The 24,671-nt window shown below is 40.9% G+C and overlaps 1 protein-coding gene across 3 annotated transcripts in view; it reads left to right on the top strand.

Moving 5' to 3' along the window:
• The window catches only part of FARP1 (FERM, ARH/RhoGEF and pleckstrin domain protein 1), a 388,385-nt gene that overhangs the window by 291,083 nt on the left and 72,631 nt on the right, over nt 1-24,671 (top strand). For all 3 annotated transcript variants that reach the window (XM_045186721.3, XM_045186722.3, XM_024578871.4), the window contains exons 6-13: nt 6,107-6,204; nt 11,272-11,386; nt 12,238-12,385; nt 16,507-16,602; nt 19,906-20,069; nt 20,790-20,858; nt 22,505-22,580; nt 23,724-23,973. In XM_045186721.3, coding sequence (XP_045042656.2) covers nt 6,107-6,204; nt 11,272-11,386; nt 12,238-12,385; nt 16,507-16,602; nt 19,906-20,069; nt 20,790-20,858; nt 22,505-22,580; nt 23,724-23,973 — 1,016 coding nt within the window. The remainder of the gene's footprint in view (nt 1-6,106; nt 6,205-11,271; nt 11,387-12,237; nt 12,386-16,506; nt 16,603-19,905; nt 20,070-20,789; nt 20,859-22,504; nt 22,581-23,723; nt 23,974-24,671) is intronic.

The following is a 24,671-nucleotide window of genomic DNA, read 5'->3' as shown; positions in this document are numbered from 1 at the left end:
TATCTTGCCAGGTGCTCTGTCTGACCTGATAAAACTCCCTCACGTTACACAAGCTCAGCTGGATGCAGCAAGATTAGGGTTTTGTTTTCTGTCTCCCAGTGTTAACTGACATTTTAAAAATCTTTCCTAGAGAGAGAACTCACTGGGCTCAAGGGTGAATAAAATGGATATGAAATTTAGAAGCTCCCCATTGCTTTCTACTTTGTCATGAGGTATAACATGAAGAGGACCTCTCAGATACAATGTATTGACTCCCATACTCTCAAATTCCTTCATAAGCAAAAATTGAATGATGTGACCATTGAGATTCCAGGAACTTTTCTATGGCAGATGGTGAGGGAGGGAGGGGTTTGGAGAAGGTCTGCATGGACAGTGCTTTAGGCAAGGGATGTGTGGAAAAGAGCGAGACAGATAGAAATGGGCCTGTAGACTCTATAGTTTGGCAGACTCTAGCCCTGTGGTTAATTCTTTGAGCCTCTGGGAATAGCTTTTGGCTTCCCATTTACTGTATATAGATGGAAGATTAAATTTTAGTTGGCGGTTAAACAAGAAGCTGAATTCCTACTTATTGAACTGCACTTTCGGTGGAACTCTGTCCTATTGACAATGTCTAGAAGGAGAAAAGCTGACTCAGGTGCAAGTTTTAAAAGGTAGGGCAAGATCTTTGGAAAACAAGTTACCAGGCTTTCTTATTGCAGAGCCCTGAGTCACTTTTTGTCATGCCGATGAGTTTAGGCACAGTTCTTTATGGGTGTCCCATCATCAATCAGGCATAATTTCTACTCAGCTGTGTTCAAACAGGTGAGAGACCCTATTGCAGCCTGCTTATATGCAAGGTCTGCTGAAATGTGTTTCCTTAGGCTGGCAGAGGAATTGTATATGATCCTGGGGAAGAAAAGACAGAGTCAGACCTCCCACATGAAATAAATGAAAATAGACACGTGTAAAATCAGGCATCAGATGGGTGTGATTTGCAACTCTTGCGGTTCCCAGAACTGAAAGCCCTTCTTGAGGAGTCCTGCCGCTGTCATTGACTCCTCCTCACATTCACCCAAGGATACTCGATTCCCTTTTGAGTGCTTTGAACATTTCCATTGTGTTTACCAGTTTAATTCTATTTAGTGCCTACTGAGTACATCTTAGCCTTTAGTTCTTGTGAATTTGATTGGAATTGCTTCAGTTTATAGGGTGAAAGGCATTGCTGAATCTCTGAAGTTGGCCTTGCAACCAGTGTGTTCAACTTACAGCTGTCATTGAGAAGTCAGTACCCAAGAAAGTCTTTCTCATATTACAATGACCTTAGAACAGAAAGAGTTGGCATAATTAGGGTGACAAGTTCTTCCTGCAGTCTGCAACATGGTACTTGCCCTCTAGCTAAATATATGATCTTTCAGAACCTGCTGCCATCTCACATCCCACAGGACACTGTCACCAAAGGCCACCAAAGCCTGTCAGACTCTGAACACATTCCTATGAACACAGGACCCAGTGTTTGAACTAGTAGATAGTAAAATACTCAGAATGTAATGTTTATGAAACACAAAGCTCTCCTACTTATTTTTAAATTAACCACATAAATGAGAATTAAAGCCTGTAGCTCTAAGAAGTGTTGGATTCCAAGACAATAACCACTACCTAATGCAGAAAGATGGTTTAGACTACCTTTTCTCATGTAACCCTATATGTTGATATTTGTTATTTCATATTCTCATCTTTTTTTCCCCTTGACTTACCTGAGAGAGAGGAGGAAGGTGGAGAGAAACTTGAGAACAGAATAATAAACATCAGAGGGGTTGGATAGAGGTCAACTGTTAATTGGTAGATCGCTAGGTGATTTAGTTTTATTTTGGGGTTTTGTTTTATTTTTGATGGTTGTAGATTTGCCCCTTGTTTTTTAATTCTTAATAATGGAACTTTCTAAATGACCTAAAGGGAGTTAGCTTTTATTTTATTTAAAAAAATTGCTAACATTTATTGAATGTTTTTGGTCTAGTCACTGTGCCTTCCATGTATTATCTCATTTAATGGAAACCTGTGGTTGGTCTTGTTAAAGACTTTTTTAATTAAAAATGACCTTTCATTATTACAAAAGCAATCAGTGTACAGTGTAGAAAGTTAGAAAGTACACTTAAACAAGAATGAGAGCAGAAAAATACTGTATTCCTGTTGTCCAAAGATTATTATTGTTAATACACACGTAAGTGTGGTATCCCTTCTGATTTTTTTCTATACACATATATGTATTTTTAATCTCATCTAATACCCTGGCCATACTCAAATTTCTCCATTTGTCTCCCAAATTCCATTTATATCTGCTTATTCTAAAATGAAATTCACTGAAGGACCATACACTGCATGTCATTGGACCTCTTTTAGTCTAGCAGAGTTCCTCATTTTTTTCCCTTAAGATACCCTCTTCGTAGAGAAACTGGACCAGTTGTACTATAAAATATGTTGCCTCTTGAATTTGTCTGGTTGCTTCCTTGGGCTATTTAGCTTATTCTTCTAGTCTCTGTGTTTTCTGAAAACTGAAAGTTAGTTCTAAAGACTTGACAGATACAAGTTAAACATTTTTTACTAGAATTCATGATAACTAATGTTTTGTGCTTCCTATATCATTAATGACACTAAGAATGATCATTAGGATGGTGATATTCTTATCTTTTTCCATTGTGAAATAAGGTCATGTTACTTTGTCTCCATGCAAATGTCCAATTTACTAACTGGTTTTTTCGCCAATTAACAATCCTTGCCAGAATCAATAATAATAATAATGCTAACATTATTAGTTAGCATCCTTCTGTAAGGTAAAACTTTGCCTCATCCACTTGGACTATCTGTATATCCTAAAATACCTTCCTACTGAAGAGGCAGATTACATGACCACTTTTTTTGCCACGGGTTATCAATTTTTTAAAAAAGAATTGCTTTAATAGTCTCCTCAAATTGGTTATACATTCAGGGGGGTTGTTTTCTCTTTTTTGAGTATCATTATTTGAACTCTTGAATTTTCATTAATTTCATTTGTTCCCTCTTTAAGTATTCTTGTTGCTACTAAATGGTTGTCACTTTGGCCAATGAATGTCTCTTCAATATGTATCTTTCACCCTTTTGATACAACACATTTATTTTTGGAAGCTTTTTGGCATAACTAGACACTCCAGGCTCACTTTGCACCTTTCCCTACTACACACCTGGAATCCACCATTTCTCCAAGGACTCACCTCTGTGTACTTTCAGTGGGTAATTGGATGAGAGCCAGAATTTGGTTACTAAGGGTTGCTTCTGAGATGACACTGTTACTAGCAGTGGACAAACCTAGTAAATACCTTTCTAAAAGTTTATGAGTTCATACTGATATCTTCTTTTTTAATTATATTTTACTGATTATGCTAACAGATCAGTTGTCCAATTTTCCCCCTTTGCCCCCCCACCCTGCCCCCATCTTTACTCCCTCAGGCAAACCCCATACTGTTGCCCATGTCCATATAATATTTTCAAATCAGTTTTAACAATGATTGTTTTTCCTTAATTTCTTTGTTTTATGAATATCTCATTTAGCTTTTGCCAAAAGTGTTCACTTGCTTTATCCTACAATATAAGGAAAAGAGTTTTAAAATAAATTGATTCTTATACATCTGGGAGCTGACACTTATGGCAGTAGCTAAGTGATACTGCACCACAAAAAAGACACCACTGTCTTGCTGTTACCTGTTGGCAAAGCTACTAACCATAAAAAACACTATTGTTATTGTCTGAGCCATAAAGCCATTTTTAAATACATTTGATCTGTGAAAAAAATTTTTTTGAGTTTTTTTAATATATTTATTGATTATGCTATTACAGTTGTCCCATTTCCCCCCGTTCACTCCACTCCAACCTGCCCACCCCCTCCCTTCCACATTCCCCCCCTATATTCATGTCCATGGGTCATACTTATAAGTTCTTTGGCTTCTACATTTCCTACACTATTCTTATCCTCCCCCTATTTTCCACCTATCATTTATGCTACTTATTCTCTGACCCTTCCCCCCTCTCTCCCCCTCCCAATCCCCTGTTGATAACCCTCCATGTGAGCTCCATTTCTGTGGTTCTGTTCCTGTTCTAGTTGTTTGCTTAGTTTGCTTTTGTTTTTGTTTTAGGTGTGGTTGTTAATAACTGTGAGTTTGCTGTCATTCTTACTGTTCATATTTGTTATCTTCTTTTTCTTAGATAAGTCCCTTTAACATTTCATATAATAATGGCTTGGTGATGATGAACTCCTTTAACTTGACCTTATCTGAGAAGCACTTTATCTGCCCTTCCATTCTAAATGATAGCTTTGCTGGATAGAGCAATCTTGGATGTAGGTCCTTGCCTTTCATGACTTGGAATACTTCTTTCCAGCCCCTTCTTGCCTGTAAGGTCTCTTTTGAGAAATCAGCTGACAGTCTTACGGGAACCCCTTTGTAGGTAACTGTGTCCTTTTCTCTTGCTGCTTCTAAGATACTCTCCTTCTGTGTAATCCTGGGTAATGTAATGATGATGTGCCTTGGTGTGTTCCTCCTTGGGTCCAGCTTCTTTGGGACTCTCTGAGCTTCCTGGACTTCCTGGAAGTCTATTTCCTTTGCCAGATTAGGGAAGTTCCCCTTCATTATTTGTTCAAATAAGTTTTCAATTTTTTGTTCTTCCTCTTCTCCTTCTGGCACCCCTATAATTCGGATGTTGGAATGTTTCAAGATGTCCTGGAGGTTCCTAAGCCTCTCCTCATTTTTCCGAATTCTTGTTTCTTTATTCTTTTCTGGTTGGATGTTTCTTTCTTCCTTCTGGTCCACACTATTGATTTGAGTCCCAGTTTCCTTCGCCTCACTATTGGTTCCCTGTACATTTTCCTTTGTCTCTCTTAGCATAGCCTTCATTTTTTCATCTAGTTTTCAACCAAATTCAACGAATTCTGTGAGCTTCTTGATTACCAGTGTTTTGAACTGTGCATCTGATAGGTTGGCTATCTGTTCACTGCTTAGTTGAATTATTTCTGGAGCTTTGAAGTGTTCAGTCATTTGGGCCATTTTTTTGTTTGTTTGTTTGTTTGTCTTGGCGTGTATGTCACATAAAGGGGCGGAGCTTTAGGTGTTCCCGGGGCGGGGTAACGCTGGTACCTGCACTGTGATGCTGTACATGGGGGAGGGGCCGAGAGGGAGTAATGGTGCCCACTCCACTCTCTGCTGGATTTCAGCCACTCCCTCTGCTACCACAATCAAATTGGGCCCCTCTGGTGCTGGTTCCCAAGTGGGTGGGCTTGTGCACACTCCAGGCCCCTGTGGGTCTCTTCAACCACCTCTCCTGTGAGGCTGGGAGTTTCTCCTGCTGCTGCCCCAACCCCCATGGGTGTTTTCACTCAGAGGTTTGAGGCTTTATTTCGCTGCGCTGGAGCCCTGGGTTGCGAGGTCTGCTTGGCTCCCCGCCGTTCGTCCCAGTTTATCTGCGCGTGAATGTGGGGCCGCAGTATCTGCTAGTGGTCAGACTGCCTGCCCTGTTCGTCCCACACTCCACCAGTCTCAGTCCCGCCACGCAACGCGAGTCCTCTCAGGCCCCAGCTGCCCGTCTCCGCCCCTCCTACTGGTCTGGATGAACGTTCATTTTTTTATCTCCTTGGGGTTGGACTTCCTTGCCATTCAATTTTCTGTCAGTTCTGGTTGTGCGAGGAGGTGCAGTGTGTCTACCTACGCCGCCATCTTGGTTCTCCCGATCTGTGAAAAATTTTTAAATGTTTGCTGTGCCCTAAAAAAATATATAGGATGGTAAGTCACAGTCTTATGTTTTTTATCACTGTATCTCTCCATATAAAATGAAACATATCACTCATTGTGTGAGAAGATTACAGCACATGTCTCCCAGTCCTTTCAGGAATCTATGAGTATCTGCATGGCAGTCAGTGGCACCAGGAACTCATCCCAGCCTCGCAGGCATTCTTTTCCTTGGTTTATGCATCTCTCTTCAGTTGTTCACAGTGTGGACAGATTGCCAGGGGTGAGCCTGACACCTGACTTAGATGGGGACTTTCCCCACCTCTTTGCATGCTGCCCATCTCTGTGTTTATGATGCCCATCTCTCTCTGTGTTCGCAGGTACCTGTTTGCTCTGCAAGTGAAGCAGGATCTGGCTCAGGGCAGGCTGACGTGTAATGACACCAGTGCTGCTCTCTTGATTTCACACATTGTACAATGTAAGTTCTGTTGGTTCTCTTTAGAAATCACATTGGTAATAACACAATGATCTGATTGACTGGAAGGAAAATCACATCCATAAAAACAATACTAATGTCTTTATGTTCTTTTGCTATTAGCATGAATGCTTATGGGTGGAAAACAGTACTCCTAATTTTATTTAATATGCATATCACCAAAACACTGATCCAGAAATTCTATGTTCTGGTGTTTATCTACCCTTTTCAAGGACTAGTGCAATTGTTGACATCTCAGTTGTCTCAAAGGAGAAGCTTAGAGGGACAGGGGCAAGTAGACTGAACTTGTTCTGTCCTTTATCATTGAATATGGCTCATTAGCCATAGACATAAAACTGTCAAAGATTTCATTTCTTGTATTCTGCTCTGTAGCTAGACTAAATCCTAGTGATGCTTGAAATGAAATATTTTAACTTTCTTAATCTAGACAAAGGATAAATAGATTGTGCTCATTCTAAGGCTTACTGACAATCCACCTGAGCATTTATTTCTTTTCTCTTGGACAAGGCAGAATTTACTTAAAGTGGAATATACACATGCTGTTTTGGGAAAGTAGTTATGTATATAGATAAAGGTCAACATGTATAAGCACTAGCATAAAAAAATATTATGCTATCATTTTAAAATTTCCAATGTATACAAAGCAGTTCCATATAATCAGCCTCATCTTGTTTGATAACTGCCCAGTTAATGAGACTTCCAAAGGATTATAGGAAATGTCACTCCTAGTAGTCAAAAATTACCTTAGTCTAATACGGTGAGGTTTTTCTATAAACCATGCTTATCCTTTTTTTATTTTATTTTTTGGTATATGGGCATTATTGAATATCTACCAGACTTAGCAGAGAGATATTTTCATATAAATTTGAAAACTTGATGTGAGGGGAAAAAAAACAAAAACAAAAGTAGGTATCCTTTGTTAAGTGCCAGCACTGTGTATCCCATTTAAATCTCATAACAACTCTGTGAAATCAGTACTCTTATTATCCCCATTTTTACAAGTGAGGAAGCTTTGTTACAGAAAGTTACATAGCTTTTGTCTGTTGTGTTTGGTCTTCGCTCTTCATATGATAGTGGAGAGAGGAGGGCTTTGAATCAGGCAGACCCCATTTCTATTAGTTGATTGATGGCCCTGGCATGTTATCCACCCACCCCTCCCCACTACATGTTATTTCTTTTGGAACATGAAAATAATAAAACTTTTTCATAAGGCCGTGAAAATTAAATGCCCAGTACATGGTAGGTATGCAATAAACATATTCTTCTTTCTTTATATCACTCACCTGCAACCCTCCCCTTCCAAACAATGGAAAATTTTTAAATGAATGAAGCTTCTTTATTAGATAGTAACTTTATAAAACATTTATGATCCTGAGCTTTTTTATAAGCAGAAAAGCAACTTACTTTACTCAAATATTCCTGATGCTACTTAGTTTTGTGCCTGTTTCCTCCTTTTATGTTTCTTCCTTTTTAAAGTCTTTTAACGCAGTAAATCTCACTTGCACATACAGGAAGTGGAGGCTGGCTGGCACTCGGAAAACCATGTGCTCTGTCTGATTGGCCCCTCTTTCCTAGACACCAGCAAGAAGCTCAAAATTACCCGAGAATCTTGAGTTCTCCAGAGAAAATGAAATAGATGGGTTCAAAAGTATGCCTGTTATTTGAATACTATTTGTTCAGTGATGAGACACACATATAAATATTTTTATAATCTTCTCATATTTTTAAAGCCCATCCCTGCATTTTTAAGCACTCATGCACTCAATCATGGAAGGAGAAATTTCACAATCCTCTGTGAATAGTCTTGTTTAAAATTATTGATCATTATTTACATTACCTGTAAGATATGAGGGGTCAACTCATCTCCCTTGTGCAGAAGCTATATTAATAATGATGGAAAATTATCTTGAGTGAGCTATATGTTTATCTCACATATATCTATATATGCAATCTGAATTTTTAAAAAATCTTCCTTTCTTTTATTTGAACTCATGGAGTTGTCTTTCAGATAATCTCTATTTTTTCATTTGTTTCTCTCTCACTTTTAACTTTCTTTAATTTACTATGAATCAATTAAGTAGGACAAGCTGATGAAGAATCAATCACTAGATAACCCTGATGTTAAAATTCCACTTGGGTGACTCAGAAACACGGCAGGGCCACATTTTCAGGTTGTGTGTGTCTCCATGCTGAAGACCATGCATAGCCAATAGGTTTGTTCAAGCATATCCTCATGAGATTTCATTTAGTAAAATCACAGATTTGGGGTGTTCTTGTTGTTCCTATTTTTTGCTGTGAGTAGACTGCTATGAAATTTACTATATGCATAAGCTAATAAGATATCTTGGCATAAAGATACTTAAAAATATTAAATCATTTCTTGAATATTTGTCAGCTTTCAAACTCTCCATAAATAAGGTGGAGCCTATTTCTATATTTCAAAGAAGAGAACACTGAGGAGAAAATGAATGTCATAGTCATATATTGCCATTGAATTTTAGGTGGGCAGTGAAAGGCAAGTGACTCAGGGGGGGAAAAAAGACAGGTGTATTGACCCTGATGCCAAAGGAAAGATAGGAATTCTTAACTCCATTATCATATTGACCCATGGAAGAGAGTGTGTTTTAAAATCCATATGCAATAAGAAGCCCAAGCTTAAAGCTCACAAGAAATTAGGATTTAGGTGAGGCCCCCACATGCAGACAATCTTCATTATATTATATAGTCTGTATTTGCAAATTCACTTACTCTATAAAAGTTATTTGTAACCCCCAAATCAATACTTGTGGTGCTTTTTTGGTCATTTGCAGACATATACGAGACGGTGAAATATCTGAGTCACCCCACGCACACTTAGTTCCCAGCTTAGGCCAAAAAAGGTTGTACTTTGCCTTCCTGTTTCAGCTCTTATACCATAAAAAAGGGGGTGCTTTTCATGGTCTCTTTAGTACCACACTTTTGCATTTTTGTGCATTTTGTTGGTGATTCCCTTGTATACAGTAGTCCCCAAGTGTCATGTTGAATTGCTGCCTAGTGCTCCTAAGTGCAGGAAGGCTGCGATGTGCCTTACAGAGAACATAAATATGTGTATCAGATAATTTCTTTCAGGCATGAGTGATAGTGCTATTGGCTGCAAGTTCCATGTTAATGAATTAATAATATATATAAAATATGTCTCTCAACATAAACACACATAAAACAAGGTCAGTTGACAAAAATGTCATTTCAAGAGTCTTGCAGAACCCTAACCCTGTATTTCTTTTAGGAACAATGGTCTAGTATTTGCTAATTTAATGTTCAAGGGGTCTTCATAGAACGTAACTTATGTGAAGAATGAGAATGAACTGTTCTTTCTCGAGGCCAGATAGAAGGTATGAAAAGTCAATACCACCATCGTCAAGGCAACCAATGAAGATGGCATTATGGCCAGAGAGATCCCCCCAACTTCTGCGCTGTTTTCTGTGATGGAGAGTGGCAATTTTACTGTATTTAGGGAAGGAAAAATTAGTCTAGAAAAGGCAATTAGGAAGTTGTGTTACTGACCTGTCATAGCTGTAGGAAGTGATTGATTAATTCTTCCAGCTGGTGCCAGGTGAGTTGGCACTGTTTTATGCAGAGCAAATAATTGTCAGTGGGTAAGATTTATGGTTACGTATAAGCCATATCCTGCAGGAGTCCTGGAGGGGCATTGGCTAAAGTATGACAAGCTGCTTCACGTGACAAAATAGGAGGTAGGTTTCATAGCAACAGTTCACTTGCTTTTACTCAAAACAGCTGGGCTCTGGTCATTAGACTACTTTTTTTAAGCTTGTAACAGACTATATGACATAAACAAAAATGGCATGCTGTCCCAGAGGTATTAAACCAGCATAAACAGAGCTGGAACTGTTGTTGTCAAGGTACAATTATTGTTTTAAATCTCTACCATTTAAATTTCCCAACTACAATAATTTGGGGATTATGTTGATGTTACATGAGACAAAGATACATCCTATTTCTTGTAGACAAAAAGTTCATAAGCAGCTCTGGCTGGTGTGGCTCAGTAGATTGTGCACCAGCCTACAAACCAAAGGGTTGCTGGTTCAATTCCCACTCAGGGCACATGCCTAGGTTGTGGGCCTTGTACCCAGTTGGGGGTGTGAGAGTCAACCACACATTGATATTTCTCTCTGTTTCTTTCTCCCTCCTTCCCCCTCTCGCTCTAAAAATAAATAAATAAAAATATACTTAAAAAAAAAAGTTCATAAGCAGCCCTGACTGGTGTGGCTCAATGGATTGAGTGCTGGCCTACAAACCAAAGGGTCGCCAGTTCGATTCCCAGTCTAGGGCACATGCCTGGGTTGCAGGTCAGGTCCCCGGTAGGGGGCACACAAGAGGCAACCACACATTGATGCTTCTCTCTCTCTCTTTCTCCCTCCCTTCCCCTCTCTCTAAAAATTAAATAAAATGTTTTTTTTTTAAAGTTCATAAGTATTTGTAGTCTAACCAGTCATTTCTGGTATGAGGACTAGAAGAAATTTAGTAAGCAGTAATTTTTTTTTACCCAAATTGGATTGCATACCTTTATACCTATTTACAATTGTCTTTTCTGTACATGATAAAAGATTTAGAGTTTGCACTGATCATTGTTGTATATAAGGCTTTCAAAGTTGATTTTGTGAAGTTCTGAAATTTGGGGGCTTATTTAGAAGTCATGGGTCAAAAACCATGTCTCAAATTACTACCTAGAACAGAAGTGACCTCTAGTTGGATAGGGAGGAAAGAAACAAACCAGGAACATGAATGGCTAAAGATAGATAATTCTGAAGTTTTCTTTCCAGCTATTACATATGAGAAGAAGAAACCATGATTTCATATTAGAACAATTGTTAAATATGTCCTCATGTCCACATCTTCTGGCATCTAGCCCTTATGCAACCCACCAGCTGGGATCGCTATGTGTTGTCAGCTAGCTTCTGATTTGCTAGTCGGCGAATATTCCACTGGGAATATAACAGATTGTGGAACATTAAGCATATGTGGCTGGCTTTTCTTTCTGTCTCCTTGTAGCCGAGATTGGGGATTTTGATGAAGCATCGGACAGAGAGCACTTAGCAAAAAATAAGTACATACCTCAGCAAGATGCACTAGAAGACAAAATTGTGGAATTTCACCATAACCACATGTAAGTTTTGTTTGTTGCTTTGTGCTTCCTTTTAACTGTTTCTCTCTATCCTTCTGATATAGATGGGTATACACACATGCACAGACACTGTAACTATTGGAAGAAATATGCAAAGGGTGAGGGGAAGACCACAGCAGCTTACATGGTGTTGTTATTCATCCTAGACTCTGAAATACACAGGTTACCCCTGAAAACCAGAGCTCCAGGCCTCTTGGCTTGTCTTCCTGTGAGACCTAAGTAACACTGGAATTTTAGGACAACCGATGCTTTGGAATAAAAGGGAGAACATAAGGCCAGTTAATAGGAAATTGGGAAAATGACATGGTACACTAGGGACAAAGTAAGAATATTGTGAAAATCTAGAACCTTTGTATCATCTCCACTTTGTTTTTTTGTTTGGATCAGTAAAACATTTTCAAAGGATTCTCTGTGCCTTTTGTTTGTGGTGTTGTTTTAAGGAAGGCATTTGAGTCCTGATAATAATACGATAATATGCCTTGAACTTTGCTTGCAAGTTTAGGTCTATTGTAAGTGACTAAAAACTTGTTTTAACATGATAGTGTTTTGCTTTTTTATGACCTTAAAGGAAGCTCTTTGAGATTAAAAAAAAAAAAAAAACAGTCAAATTTGAGATAGACTTTTGGGGTTTTGTGTTACACAAGGAATAGAGCTTTTGTTCAAGCTACTCAACTTGGGTTTATAATGAATGGGGGGTTGGGTGTCATCTAATCTGGTAGCCCCATTGTTTGTGATGAAATACCTTTTTATTTCCCAAGAGAAGCTCCTTAATCTCAAATAGACACAGAGAATTCAAATCTCCTGGCCTTTCTCTTTAATTTTTGTTTTTTCAGTGGACAAACACCAGCAGAATCAGATTTCCAACTCCTGGAGATTGCCCGTAGGCTGGAGATGTATGGGATCCGGTTGCACCCAGCTAAGGACAGGGAAGGTACTAAGATCAACCTGGCTGTTGCGAACACAGGAATTCTAGTGTTTCAGGTAAGAGCATTTAGAACACAGCTCAGTTCCCTTGGTGTTGGGGAGATAAGAATTGGCCCTTCAACTCTGATTCCATGCTATGGGGTCCAAGCTAAGGCCCCTGATAGTTATTTTTAGGTGAATAGGGTAAAACTAACCTCATCTCAGGGCTTCTGTTTCTTTCCAGGCACTCAACTTACAAATTCTATCAATCCACCATGATAGATTTCTTTGCATTTACTCACTTTATAGGATCACAGAAATCTATATCTTTCTATTGGACTTATGCTTAGAACATGTATAATAGGATCAAGATTTTGGATTCCAAAACAACCTTTTTCACACTTTTCTTTAAACCTAATTTGGGTTTTCCATAAGCCTATTTTTGATTACAGATTTACCTAACTTGAAAAGAAAGACATAATATCCACTTGTAAGATATAGCTGTTTCATAAGTTTATAAGAGCCATGTCTGTACTGCAGTAATTTTGCAGCAAAATGCACACTGCACTTGGATGGATCCTAACTATGTTTTTCTTTTCATATATGTACATATTTTTATTGATTATGCTATTATACTTCTCCCATTTTTTTTTCTACCCTTTATTCCCCTCCACCCTGCACCACTTCTCCCACCAGCATTCCACTCCTTAGTTCCTGTCCGTGGATTGTACATATAAGTTCTTTGGCTTCTCCATTTCCTATACTTTTCTAAACCTCCCCCTGTCTACTCTGTACCTACCAATTATACTTCTTATTCCCTGTACCTTTTCCCCATTCTCATCCCTCCTGCTCCCTACTGAAAACCCTCCATGTGATCTCTCCATTTCTGTGATTCTGTTCCTGTTCTAGTTGTTTCCCTAGTTTGTTTTTGTTCTGTTTTTAGGTTCAGTTGTTGATAGTTGTGAGTTTGTTGTCACTTTACTGTTCATAATTTTTGACCTTCTTTTTCTTAGATGAGTCCCTTTAACATTTCATATAACAAGGGCTTGGTGATGATGAACTTCTTAAACTTGACCTTATCTGGGGAGCACTTTATCTGCCCTTCCATTCTAGTAACGAACTATAGAAATAGTATACTTTCATATCCCTGAAAGTACAGTCTTCCATTCTAAATGATAGCTTTGCTGGGTAGAGTGATCTTGGATGTAGGTCCTTGCCTTTCATGACTTTGAATACTTCTTTCCAGCCCCTTCTTGCCTACAAGATTTCTTTTGAGAAATCAGCTGACAGTCTTATGGGAACTCCTTTGTAGGTAATTGTCTCCTTTTCTCTGGCTGCTTTTAAGATTCTCTCCCTCTCTTTAATCTTGGGTAATGTAATTATGATGTGACTTGGTGTGTGCTTTCTTGGGTCCAACTTCTTTGGGACTCTCTGAACTTCCTGGACTTCCTGGAAGTCTATTTTGCCATATTAGGGAACTTCTTAATTATTTATTCAAATAAGTTTTCCATTTCTTGCTCTTCCTGTTCTCCTTCTGGCACCCCTATGATTCAGATGTTGGGACATTTAAAGTTGTCCCAGAGGTTGCTAATCCTCTCTTCATTTTTTTGAATTCTTGTTTCTTCATTGTGTTCTGGTTGAATGTTTATTTCTTCCTTCTGGTCCAAATTGTTGATTTGAGTCCCAGTTTCCTTGCCTTCACTGTTGGTTCCCTGTGTATTGTCCTTTATTTCACTTTGCATAGCCTTCACTTCTTCCTTTATTTTGCTACCACATTCAACCATTTCTGTGAGCATTCTGATTACCAGTGTTTTGAACTCTGCATCTGATAAGTTGATTGTCTGTTCATCACTTAGTTCTATATTTGGAGCTTTGATCTGTTCTTTTATTTGGGCCATAATTTTTTGTCTTGGTGCACCTGTTACGTTGTAAGGAGGCGGAGCCTTAGGTATTTGCCAGGGCAGGACAACCCATGTCATTGTCTCATGGTGCTGTGTTTGGGGGAGGGGGAACAATGGAGCTTGCTCAGCTCTCAGCCAGCTTTCAGTCACTTCCCCTGCACCCCCCCAAGCAAATTGGGCCCTTCTGGTGCTTATACCTGGGTGGGTGGGTTTGTGTACATTCTGGGACCCTGTGGGTCTCTCCAATGAACTCTCCTGTATGGCTGGGAGTTTGTCCCACCACCACAACCCCCACAGGATTTTACAGCCAGAGGTTTTGAAGCTTTCTGCTCCCATGCTGGAACCCTGGGTTGCGGGGCCTGTTTCTCTCCCCAGTTATTCCTCTTGGGTTATCCACATGCAAATGTGGGACCACCCAGTCCACCAGCCACCACTTTGCCTGCTGCATTCTGCCAGCTGCCACCTTGCCTCACATCCTCTCCACCCTAGCTTCCCATCTCTGCCCCTCCTACCAGTCTGGATGAATGTTTCTTTAACTTCTTGGTTGTCAGACTTCCATACAGTTCGTTTTTCTGGCAGTTCTGGTTATTCTTTGGTTTTAAATTTGTTATTATCCTTCTTTTGGTTGTGTGAACAGGCAAAGTTTATCTACATATTCTTCCATCTTGGCCGGAAGTCTACCTATGTTTTTCTTAAGGACATAGGATTTTCTGCAGTCTGAAATGATACTTGAGGTATAATAAAATACGCATATCTAAAATGTGCCATTTGATAAGTTCTTATATATGTATATCCTGTAAAACCATCAATGAATTCAAGATAATGAACATATTCACCAACCCCCCCAAGTCTTCTCAAGGCTTTTCTTTTAAACAAAAGTCGGTAATCTATGCTTTGGTTTCAAATGGGTATGGAGAAAGCATCTGTCTTTCTCATGCAATAGAGTCTGATTTCACCCAGTTTTGAAGGTGTAAGTGTGTGTATGAACTAAAACTTTTTTGAGCTCTGCCCAGTTTGGTATATTTCCCCCTTCTTATTTTACCAAAATAGCCTATGATTCTCTGCTCATATATCAGATGTTTGTGATAGGGACACTAATTATCACAGACCCATGTCCCAAGAAAGGAGTTCAAGTTGGGTTTCACACGGGATACTAAGGAGTGATATGTTGAAAACAGTGTGGTATTTGAGGAGGCGACTCCTCCTAATAGGTTTGGACCTGCAAAAATAATGTAGGACTCTCTGATGAAAAAACACAACAATAAACTAAGTGTAATTTTCAATTCTACCATTAAATTTCAAAATTAAATTCCTTAAACATTTCTAAAAATCATAGAGGGGGGAAAGAAATGCCTCACAATTGTATTAATTTGCTTTAATTATGTTGGATACAATCTAAATACTGAGAATTGCTCAGTAATTTAATCATGTACAAAAGCTGTATCTTGGAATTAATCTTCTTCTCAGTGTGTAATTGCTTCATTCTTAACCAACTTAAATAAATGGTCCTGGTGTTCAAAGGGGCTCAAGAGGAATTCTATTTTTAATTGATATGATAGGACACACAGGAGCTGGTGTCTGGCAACTCCCTCTTATTTGTCTACCACTTCCCACATGGTTATCAAAGATGAGGATGTCCTTTCTGGACACTTCGCTGACCTAGGACCTCCTTCCCAGGTCCTGATTATGCTGTTGGAAGCCTAGTGGACATGGGAGCCAGGGCATGTGGACAAAGGGATGATTGCTAACCTGCAATGTTGCTTCTGTTTTGCTAACCTGTGGTGTTGCAGCTGCTGGTTAAGACACATGCTCAGGAATCTCATTCTGCCATTCAGTGTGTCATTTTGGCCAAATTAAAATATATCCATGCTACAGATTCCACATCTATAAAATGAAGATAAGCAAAGCCATCTCACTGGCTTTTGGGTAAGGTTTGAAAAGATCTATAAAGTCCTTAGGCCAGTGCCTGGCATGCTGTAAGTGATGATGGCTAATTATTGTGGTGGTTATTATGATTTTTATTTTTATTTATCTTTCTCTTTATCATTCCCTCGGCTAGCCTCTTTCTTCCCTGGAAGCAAACTTAGTTGGAATGCCAAATCATGTAATCAATGAGAAATAATGATCCAGGAACCAGCATCACCCCCACAGCTGCAGATTCAGTTCTCCAACAAAATGAATTCTTACAGAGCCATTGGACATCAGTCCTCCTTGCTGTTCCCCATAAGCAACACAAACCAACTCCCATGTTGCTTATTGTGCATTTCCTGGCTCACTGGCTAATACCTTTCTTCTTAGGGTTTCACGAAGATCAATGCCTTCAACTGGGCAAAGGTGCGGAAGCTGAGCTTCAAGAGGAAGCGCTTTCTCATCAAGCTCCGCCCAGATGCAAATGTAAGTGGCTCCCAGAAAAGGGGGACACCTGCTGAGCCTTCCCTGTGAGCCATTGGGATAGAGTGGGCCAAGCTAGGTCATAGGCTGAAATTGGCCAACAGCCATTCAGGTGTCTGAGTGTCTTACGGAGAGATGTATCCAAGTGCTTGCTAATGCCACAGTTGTTACTCTCAGTAGAAAGAAGGTAAAGGATAGGTAGCACAGATGTGTGCCTGGGGAGAGAGTCAGTACCTATGCAAACACCATCAGCTTTAACCTTACCCCCAACAAATAACCTGAGCTCTGCAGTTGCTGTGTCTCCAGCCTCTGGGCCACCTTAAGACCCTATTTAGCATTCTGCCGTATTCCAGGCATATCCCTGCCCACACAGCAGCAGCTCCAAACACTTGACGGCCTGCTGTTATCCCAGACCTCTGACAGTGCACTGTCAGGAGCTAGCCAGGTCCACTTCCCATAGAAACCCTACAGATGTTGCTTATACTGGGGCTGGGTCAGAAAATAGCAGTGGAGGAGATGGATAATATATCACTGATGTCCCCAGCCGGTATTTGGGAGTGCTTTTTCCCATAGAAAAAAGATTATAAATGGAAATCTAAGCTTATAGTTTAGCTACAGTATGGTTTAAGTAGGCTTTTATGGCCTGACCTTGGAAGCAGGCACCCATTATTTGTTGTTTTCCATGGGAAAAATGCATTTTGTGTTCCAAAAGGCTGATTTACATATGAAAAAATTACAGCACAACTTCTTCGTAAGTTGACACTCCACTGCCCAGAACTGTGGGATCCCCCAAATAGTTGGAACTGCTAGGAATGTTAAAGACTGTGGTAACTTTTATTTATATAATATGGCCCCGTAAATTGGGGGCATTCCATCCGAGAATAGAAAATTACCGTGTCCTCTTTCCAAAATCAAAGGACATGAGTTTTTCAGTCTTGACCAATACATTTGTGCTCCAGAAGGAAAAACGTTCTTCTTGTATGGCCACCTGTGGGCTTGAGCCATATACTTTTTGATAGAGACCAGTCTTAAGACCAATATTTAAAGTTGGGATTGGAGAACCAAGATGGCGGCGTAGGTAGACACACTGCGCCTCCTGGCACAACCAGAACTGACAGAGAATCGAACAGCAAGGGGGACCAACACCAAGGAAACAGAAAATAATCATTCATCCAGACTGGTAGGAGGGGCGGAGACGGCACTGGGGTGGAGAGGACTCTCGTGGCTGTGGCGGGACTGAGACTGGTGGAGTGTGGGACAAATGGTGCAGGCAGTCCGAGCACTAGCAGACCCTGCGGTCCCACATTTGCACAGATAAACCCAGAGGGCCGGACTCAGACTGGCGGAGAGTGGGGCAGGCAGAGTGGCGGGTAGCACCTTGCGGCACCACATTTGCCCACAGATAAACTGGACGAATGGCGGGCAGAGAAGCAGACCGCTGCGCAATCCAGGGCTCCAGCTCCGGGAAATAAAGCCTCAAACCTCTGATTGAAAGCACCCCTGGGGGTTGGGGCGGCAGGAGAGACTCCCAGCCTCACAGGAGAGGTCGTTGGAGAGACCCACAGGGGCCTAGAGTGTGCACAGGCCCACTTACTCGGGAACCAGCGCCAGAGGGGCCCAGTTTGATTGTGGGTAGCGGAGTGAAAGACTGAAATCCGGAGGAGAGTGAAGCGGGCGCCATTGCTCCTTCTCGGCCCCGCCCCCACGTACAGCATCACTGCGCAGCAACCAGCGTTACCCCGCCCCAGTGAACACCTAAGGCTCCGCCCCTTAAAGTAACAGACGCGCCAAGACAAACAACAACAAAAAAAATGGCCCAAATGACAGAACACTTCAAAGCTCCTGAAAAAATACAACTAAGCGACGAAGAGATAGCCAACCTATCGGATGCACAGTTCAAAGCACTGGTTATCAATATGCTCACAGACTTGGTTGAATCTGTTCGAAAAACAGATGAAAAAATGAAGCCTATGCTAAGAGAAACAAAGGAAAATGTACAGGGAACCAATAGTGATGAGAAGGAAACTGGGACTCACATCAATGGTATGGACCAGAAGGAAGAAACAAACATCCAACCAGAAAAGAATGAAGAAACAAGAACTTGGAAAAATGAGGAGAGGCTTAGGAACCTCCAGGACACCTTGAAACGTTCCAACATCCGAATTATAGGGGTGCCAGAAGGAGAAGAGGAAGAACAAAAAATTGAAAACTTATTTGAACGAATAATGGAGAACTTCCCCAGTCTGGCAAAGGAAATAGACTTCCGGGAAGTCCAGGAAGCTCAGAGAGTCCCAAAGAAGCTGGACCCAAGGAGGAACACAACAAGGCACATCATAATTACATTACCCAAGATTAAATGCAAGGACCTACATCCAAGATTACTGTATCCAGCAAAGCTATCATTTAGAATGGAAGGGAGGATAAAGTGCTTCTCAGATAAGGTCAAGTTGAAGAGGCTCATCATCACCAAGCCCTTATTATATGAAATGTTAAAGGGAGTTACCTAAGAAAAAGAAGATCAAAAATAGGAACAGTAAAAATGACAGCAAACTCACAGTTATTAACGACCACACATAAAACAAAAACGAGAGCAAACTAGGCAAACAACTAGAACATGAGGGTTGTCAATAAGGGAGTGGGAGCGGGAGAGGGGGGTAAAGGTACAGAGAATAAGTAGCATAGATGATAGGTGGAAAATAGACAGGGGGAGGGTAAAAATAGTGTAGGAAATGTAGAAGCCAAAGAACTTATAAGTATGACCCATGGACATGAACTATGGGGGGGGAATGTGGGAGGGAGGGGGGTGGGTAGGATGGAGTGGAGTGGGGGGGAAATGGGACAACTGTAATAGCATAATCAATAAATATATTTTAAAAAGAAAAAAATAAAAAATAAAATAAAGTTGGCCTGAACCATGAGGGAGAAAACAGAAAGAAGAGTTGTACTTCAGTTATTTTAAGGAGGCAAAAAGGAATTTTAGTACTGGGATGATTTTTAAGGAAATGTAAACCAAGTAAACACAATTTATTTATGAATTTTGTCAAAAGAAATATGATTTTTGCTGAGTACCCCTGGTTTCTGTTAGTTCCTCTAAGGAATTCTGTGGGGAATAAAATGTTTGAATGATAACTATATTTTGTCATTAGGAACAACAATATTTTACTAAATATATGAATTTATGGTCATGCTATAATAAAATACACAATTGAAATTTTATTGGACAGATTTTTTTCTGTCTCTTTTTTGTTTTCAACCCAGTGTCCATGGGTAATGGATAAAAACCAAAGTGGTATTTTCTCTTTTCAGAGCTCGTACCAGGATACCTTGGAATTCCTAATGGCCAGTCGGGACTTTTGCAAATCCTTCTGGAAAATCTGTGTTGAACATCATGCCTTTTTTAGACTTTTTGAAGAGCCCAAACCAAAGCCAAAGCCTGTTCTCTTTAGCCGAGGGTCATCATTTCGATTCAGGTAAGTATTCTACTTCACACCTCTCTGTCTTCCCCTGAGACTTTCCTTATGCTATTACCTATTGCAGCTGCTGTGGTATACAGCAAGGAGATAAAGTCAGAGCCAGTCTCCAGTTTGCTAATGGGGTTTTGCTTGGTCATCCCAGCAGGCTCCTTGGCAGACCCTTGCTACATTGTCTGAATGTCAGTGAGGCACAGGGCCATCTACCTACCACAGTAAACTCTTAATGGGGCTCTCTAATTCAGAAAGGATTTCCTTCCTTTGTAAAAGCAAAAGTGTCTTATTAACATTTGGTGTAGCTTCATAAAATGCTATGTAGACTGGTCTATCATTGGGTCACTTTCTCACTCATTCTTTCAGCACTTTGAGCATCTACTGCATGTCAAATGCTCTTCTAGCCATTGGGGATATATGGTGAAAACAAAATTATCCCTGCCTTCTCAAAGCATACACACTCAGAATGTTTGCATAATAACCAATCACAGAATTAAGTGGTTTAGTTAATTGAACATTTTCTTTTATTTTAAGGGAAATATCAAGAGGTAGACCAGACATGAAAACATTGTTTTTCTTAGTCTGCTTATACTGCTGGCTAACTGAGAAAACCCACATATCTCCCCATCATGGAAGGGAAGTAAAGATAGTGGACTGTTGTGTTGTGTGTTTAAATGAGAATGCCTTGGTGTTTTCTTCCCTTTCCTCTTGCGGTCTTCATTTTAGTGGTCGGACTCAGAAGCAGGTTCTCGACTATGTTAAAGAAGGAGGACATAAGAAAGTGCAGTTTGAAAGGTAAGAGGAACTTCCATGCTACTTCTGATATGGGAGGAATCAAGTCATTCTCTCCAGGTAACTGAGCAATTGCTGTGAGATGGTGCTTCAACCAGGCTTGGTGAGTTAGGCAATCACTGCTTCATAGTCACCTTGGCCAGTTCAGACAGTTTAGTGTTAGACAGGCACATTGGAGAGCACAGCAGCATTTACTCAAGGTGAGAAGCGGTAAGGAGAATGGACTGAGAGAAACAAGTGAGGAAGAAGAAAAAGGAGCCAGCAGAAGTCAGGGAGGGAAAAGGAACAAGACATTACAGTGGAGATACAGTGCTGTAAAACTTACTCATTGATTAGTCCTTAAATATTTGGGGGTTTGTACTAAAAGTATTTTTATAAACTTTTCAATTAAATAAAGTTTGGAGGAGAAGAAACTGGATTTATTATTGATGTTGTTGGCAAATGTTTATTGCTCATAGGATGTACTGGGCAGTATTCCAAGCTCTTTACTATGTTAACTCATAGTCTTACCATACCAACCCATACCAACCCATACCAACACATATGGTTGGTATGGGTTGGTATGTTAACCCATACCAACACTGTGAGGCCCGTACTGTCTTACTTCCTTTTTAAAGATGTAGACACTACATCTTCAAAGAGGTTGAGTAACCAGCCCAGGTCTCTGAGCTGGTGAGCAGCCTCTGGAGGCTGGCTCTGGAGCCCACTGCCCTTAAGCCTTGCACTGCCTGCCAGATGGGGAGAAGCAGAGAACCCAGAGGGACTAAGATCCAAGGGTAAAGGGGTGAGTGATGGTGCTCCAAGGACTGTTTAGTACATGTGTTTTTAAATCTTTTTCTTTTTTCATTTAATACACTTAAAAATTACAATAAGGTACATAGAATACAGCAAACACCCATATTCTTACTATTTAGAATTAACATTTTAACATGTGTTTCTGGAACTCTTTTTCTTCTCCTGCCTGTAGCTATTGTTAGTGATATGGAGGGAGTATTGGAGTATTTTGAAGAAAAGTTGGCTATACATTGGAATTTAATGTTTATACAGTTTCATGCCATTTGTGTACATGAGAAGTTCCTAATGCTTGTTCACTGGAGAGGAGAGAGACAGACTAAGGAAGGGGAACTATGAGGAGAGGAGTTAGTGGTATTAAAGCCAGCTTCTTCTACTGTTGAGTCTATAAATTCGTTCACAGGGCAGGTCTTCTCCTCTGAAATTAATACTATGAAAGAGTTAACTGATTAGTTGTTAACACCCCTGTTACAGAACTGATCTAGAAAATTATTACCCCAAAAGCACAAATTGATTTCATTAGACCATAGCTAGCAATTCAGAGCATATGTGGGCCCCCTAACTTCTTCCTCCTAGTTACTTTTCCTGTAACTAGACAGTGCTCCATTGCTGGGCTCCTAACCAGGTATACCTCTCAAATGGGAACAAGGGATTGCTGAGAACTTTTTCAAGGTTTAAGTATTCCTGGAACCTGCAAGAATTATGGAAAAGGTGACTGGGGCTGTTTCCAGGGAGCATTTATACAAACTATTTTGGGTACCTTCATTTTTTAGGTAGGGTCTACTACTGGTATTTTTCATTAAGAAAAAAAATATACAACTAGCCTAACTTTAGCTGTATTATATGTTTTCCCCAAGGAAACACAGCAAGATTCATTCCATCCGAAGCCTTGCAGTGCAGCCTACAGAGCCGAATTCAGAAGTGCCAAAACAAGTCAGTAATGGTGATCCACTGCTATAGCTCTGTTTTTCACCTGACTTCCTCTGCCAAGTTCTGCATTTCATAGCATGCTTTCGAGTTTTCCTCCCTTTACCTTTGGGGGTGTTTCACGGAGGAGAGTCCAGTTGTGCACCCCGACTTTGAGCAGATACATGCTCTGTGCATTGCACGCCCCCATCCTGGGCTCAGTGGCCCTGGAGTGTGTCCTTTTCAGCTGACTTCCTATCCTCCCTCCCATGCTCTTGCCATGGAGAAGTTTGCTCTGTTGGCCTTTACTCAGTTGAGGGGTGGAACCTTCCATGTAAGCCAGGAGGGCAGAGCCCATCCTCCAGTTAACACATACACTTCTGTGCAGAGATCAGGACCTGCTTTGCAATTGATGGGTGTAGCTCCCCTTTGGTGCCAAGGTCAGAACCTTTCTCTGGCAATGGACTGGGTGGTGAGCTCCCAGAGCTCGTGTTACAGGGCAGTGACCACGGTTGGCAACAAGAGACATTATCACTCTTGTTCTGAGGGTAGCAAAGGATCATTTTCCCTGGAGTTGGTCTCTGGATAGGTTTTCAGGGTTTTCTCTACAAGGAAATAAGAATATTGTTGAGAAAGAACATGAAGGAGATTTCACTGTGTGAATCCAAAAAGACCCCCTAACCTGTTCATTCTAGTCTTAGAAGTATAAACAGAGAAGTTTTTTTGTCATCTGTCTAAAATACTTGTCAACTTGCCTTCTGGGGTCCGTGAAGTGTTATCTTCTGCCCCTGTTCATGCTTCCTCCAGGAAGCCTGTGGCCTAGAGGGACTCATTCCAAAGACACTTTGGAAACCCAGTATGAGACCATGGGTCCTAGAAAACAGAGACACTACTTAACGTGTGTTGCTGGAGACCCTGCATTGTCAGTTTCCATACCCTGAAAGAGCTTTCTGGATACTGACCAAATGCACTCAGGATTGCCTACTTCTTGTCAGAGTGCTCTGTCCTAATACAGTGGAGGCAGCCTTTATTTGGTGATACAGCTGCTCAAAGCTTAAAGAGGAGTTAATAAACTAGACTCTGATGTCTTGTTTTTTTCCCAGCTCTGGTGTAACAATCTACCTTTTCTCTCCCATTCCTTCATCTTTTTCTTGCCCCCACCCCACCCAGGCTCAGCAGAGAGCCAGCCTCACACTTGGAGAAGGTGCTGAATCCCCAGGTGGCCAGAGCTGCCAGCAAAGAAAGGAACTGGAAGTTTCCACCACCGAGTGTGGGTCATGCCAAAGCCCTGGTCTGCAGAAGAGCCCAGTGGGTAACAAGAAGGCCGATGGAGGCATGAAGGCAACAACAGAGGAAGAGGAGGAGGTCGTTAAGGATAGGACCCAGCAGAATAAACCTCAGCCCCCGCAGCCAAGCACAGGTCCAGCATCCAGGGCTGCTAGAGGCAGCAGCACTTCTATTCCTTTCATTGACTGCAGTGATGTAGATAGTGAATACGATCTTCTCAGGGAACAAACGTCCCAGTCACAGTCCCAAACAAATGACAATTATGAGGGTGATTTGACCAGCGGTGTTTATCTGCTCTCCAGGGATGAGAGGCGAATAGAAGCTAGGCACAGGGCATCCCCTCACTCTGTGAAGTCTTCCTGGCCTCCTTCCAGAGAATTGCTTGATGACGATTCAGCAGACATCACCTTTGACATGAGTGGGAGCCCCAGACTCCCAAGACATAGCTCTCTGATAGATGAGATGTTCAGGGGCTCAGGCAGTCAAAGTCCCCTGGCCACAGCATTGTCTCCCAGCAGCAGAAGTTCAAGTCCAAATATCAGTTGGGAAAGGATTGGGTCTCAAGACTATGTTTCCAAAAACAAACATGACCTTACAGAGAGAAGGATGGGAGAAGATACTCTCCTGAGTCAGGGTCCTCTTTATGAAAACTGTTCCCCCATCTTACAAAGGCCATACTTACAAAATCTTCCCAGTAGATACAATAAGTCAGAGACAGATCCACTCATCCTTAGCCAGGTAGCATCAATCCCAGAGGCAATGGATAGTCGTGATGGCCATGAAGAGGGAGAATTGGCCAGTCTGGCTGGTTTAGAAGGTAGAATGCTGGCT

Source organism: Desmodus rotundus, chromosome 13 (genome assembly GCF_022682495.2).
Source record: "Desmodus rotundus isolate HL8 chromosome 13, HLdesRot8A.1, whole genome shotgun sequence".
Taxonomy (NCBI): Eukaryota; Metazoa; Chordata; class Mammalia; order Chiroptera; family Phyllostomidae; genus Desmodus; species Desmodus rotundus.
The sequence above is the reverse complement of the archived record's forward strand: the minus strand, read 5'-3'. Positions and strand labels throughout refer to the sequence as shown.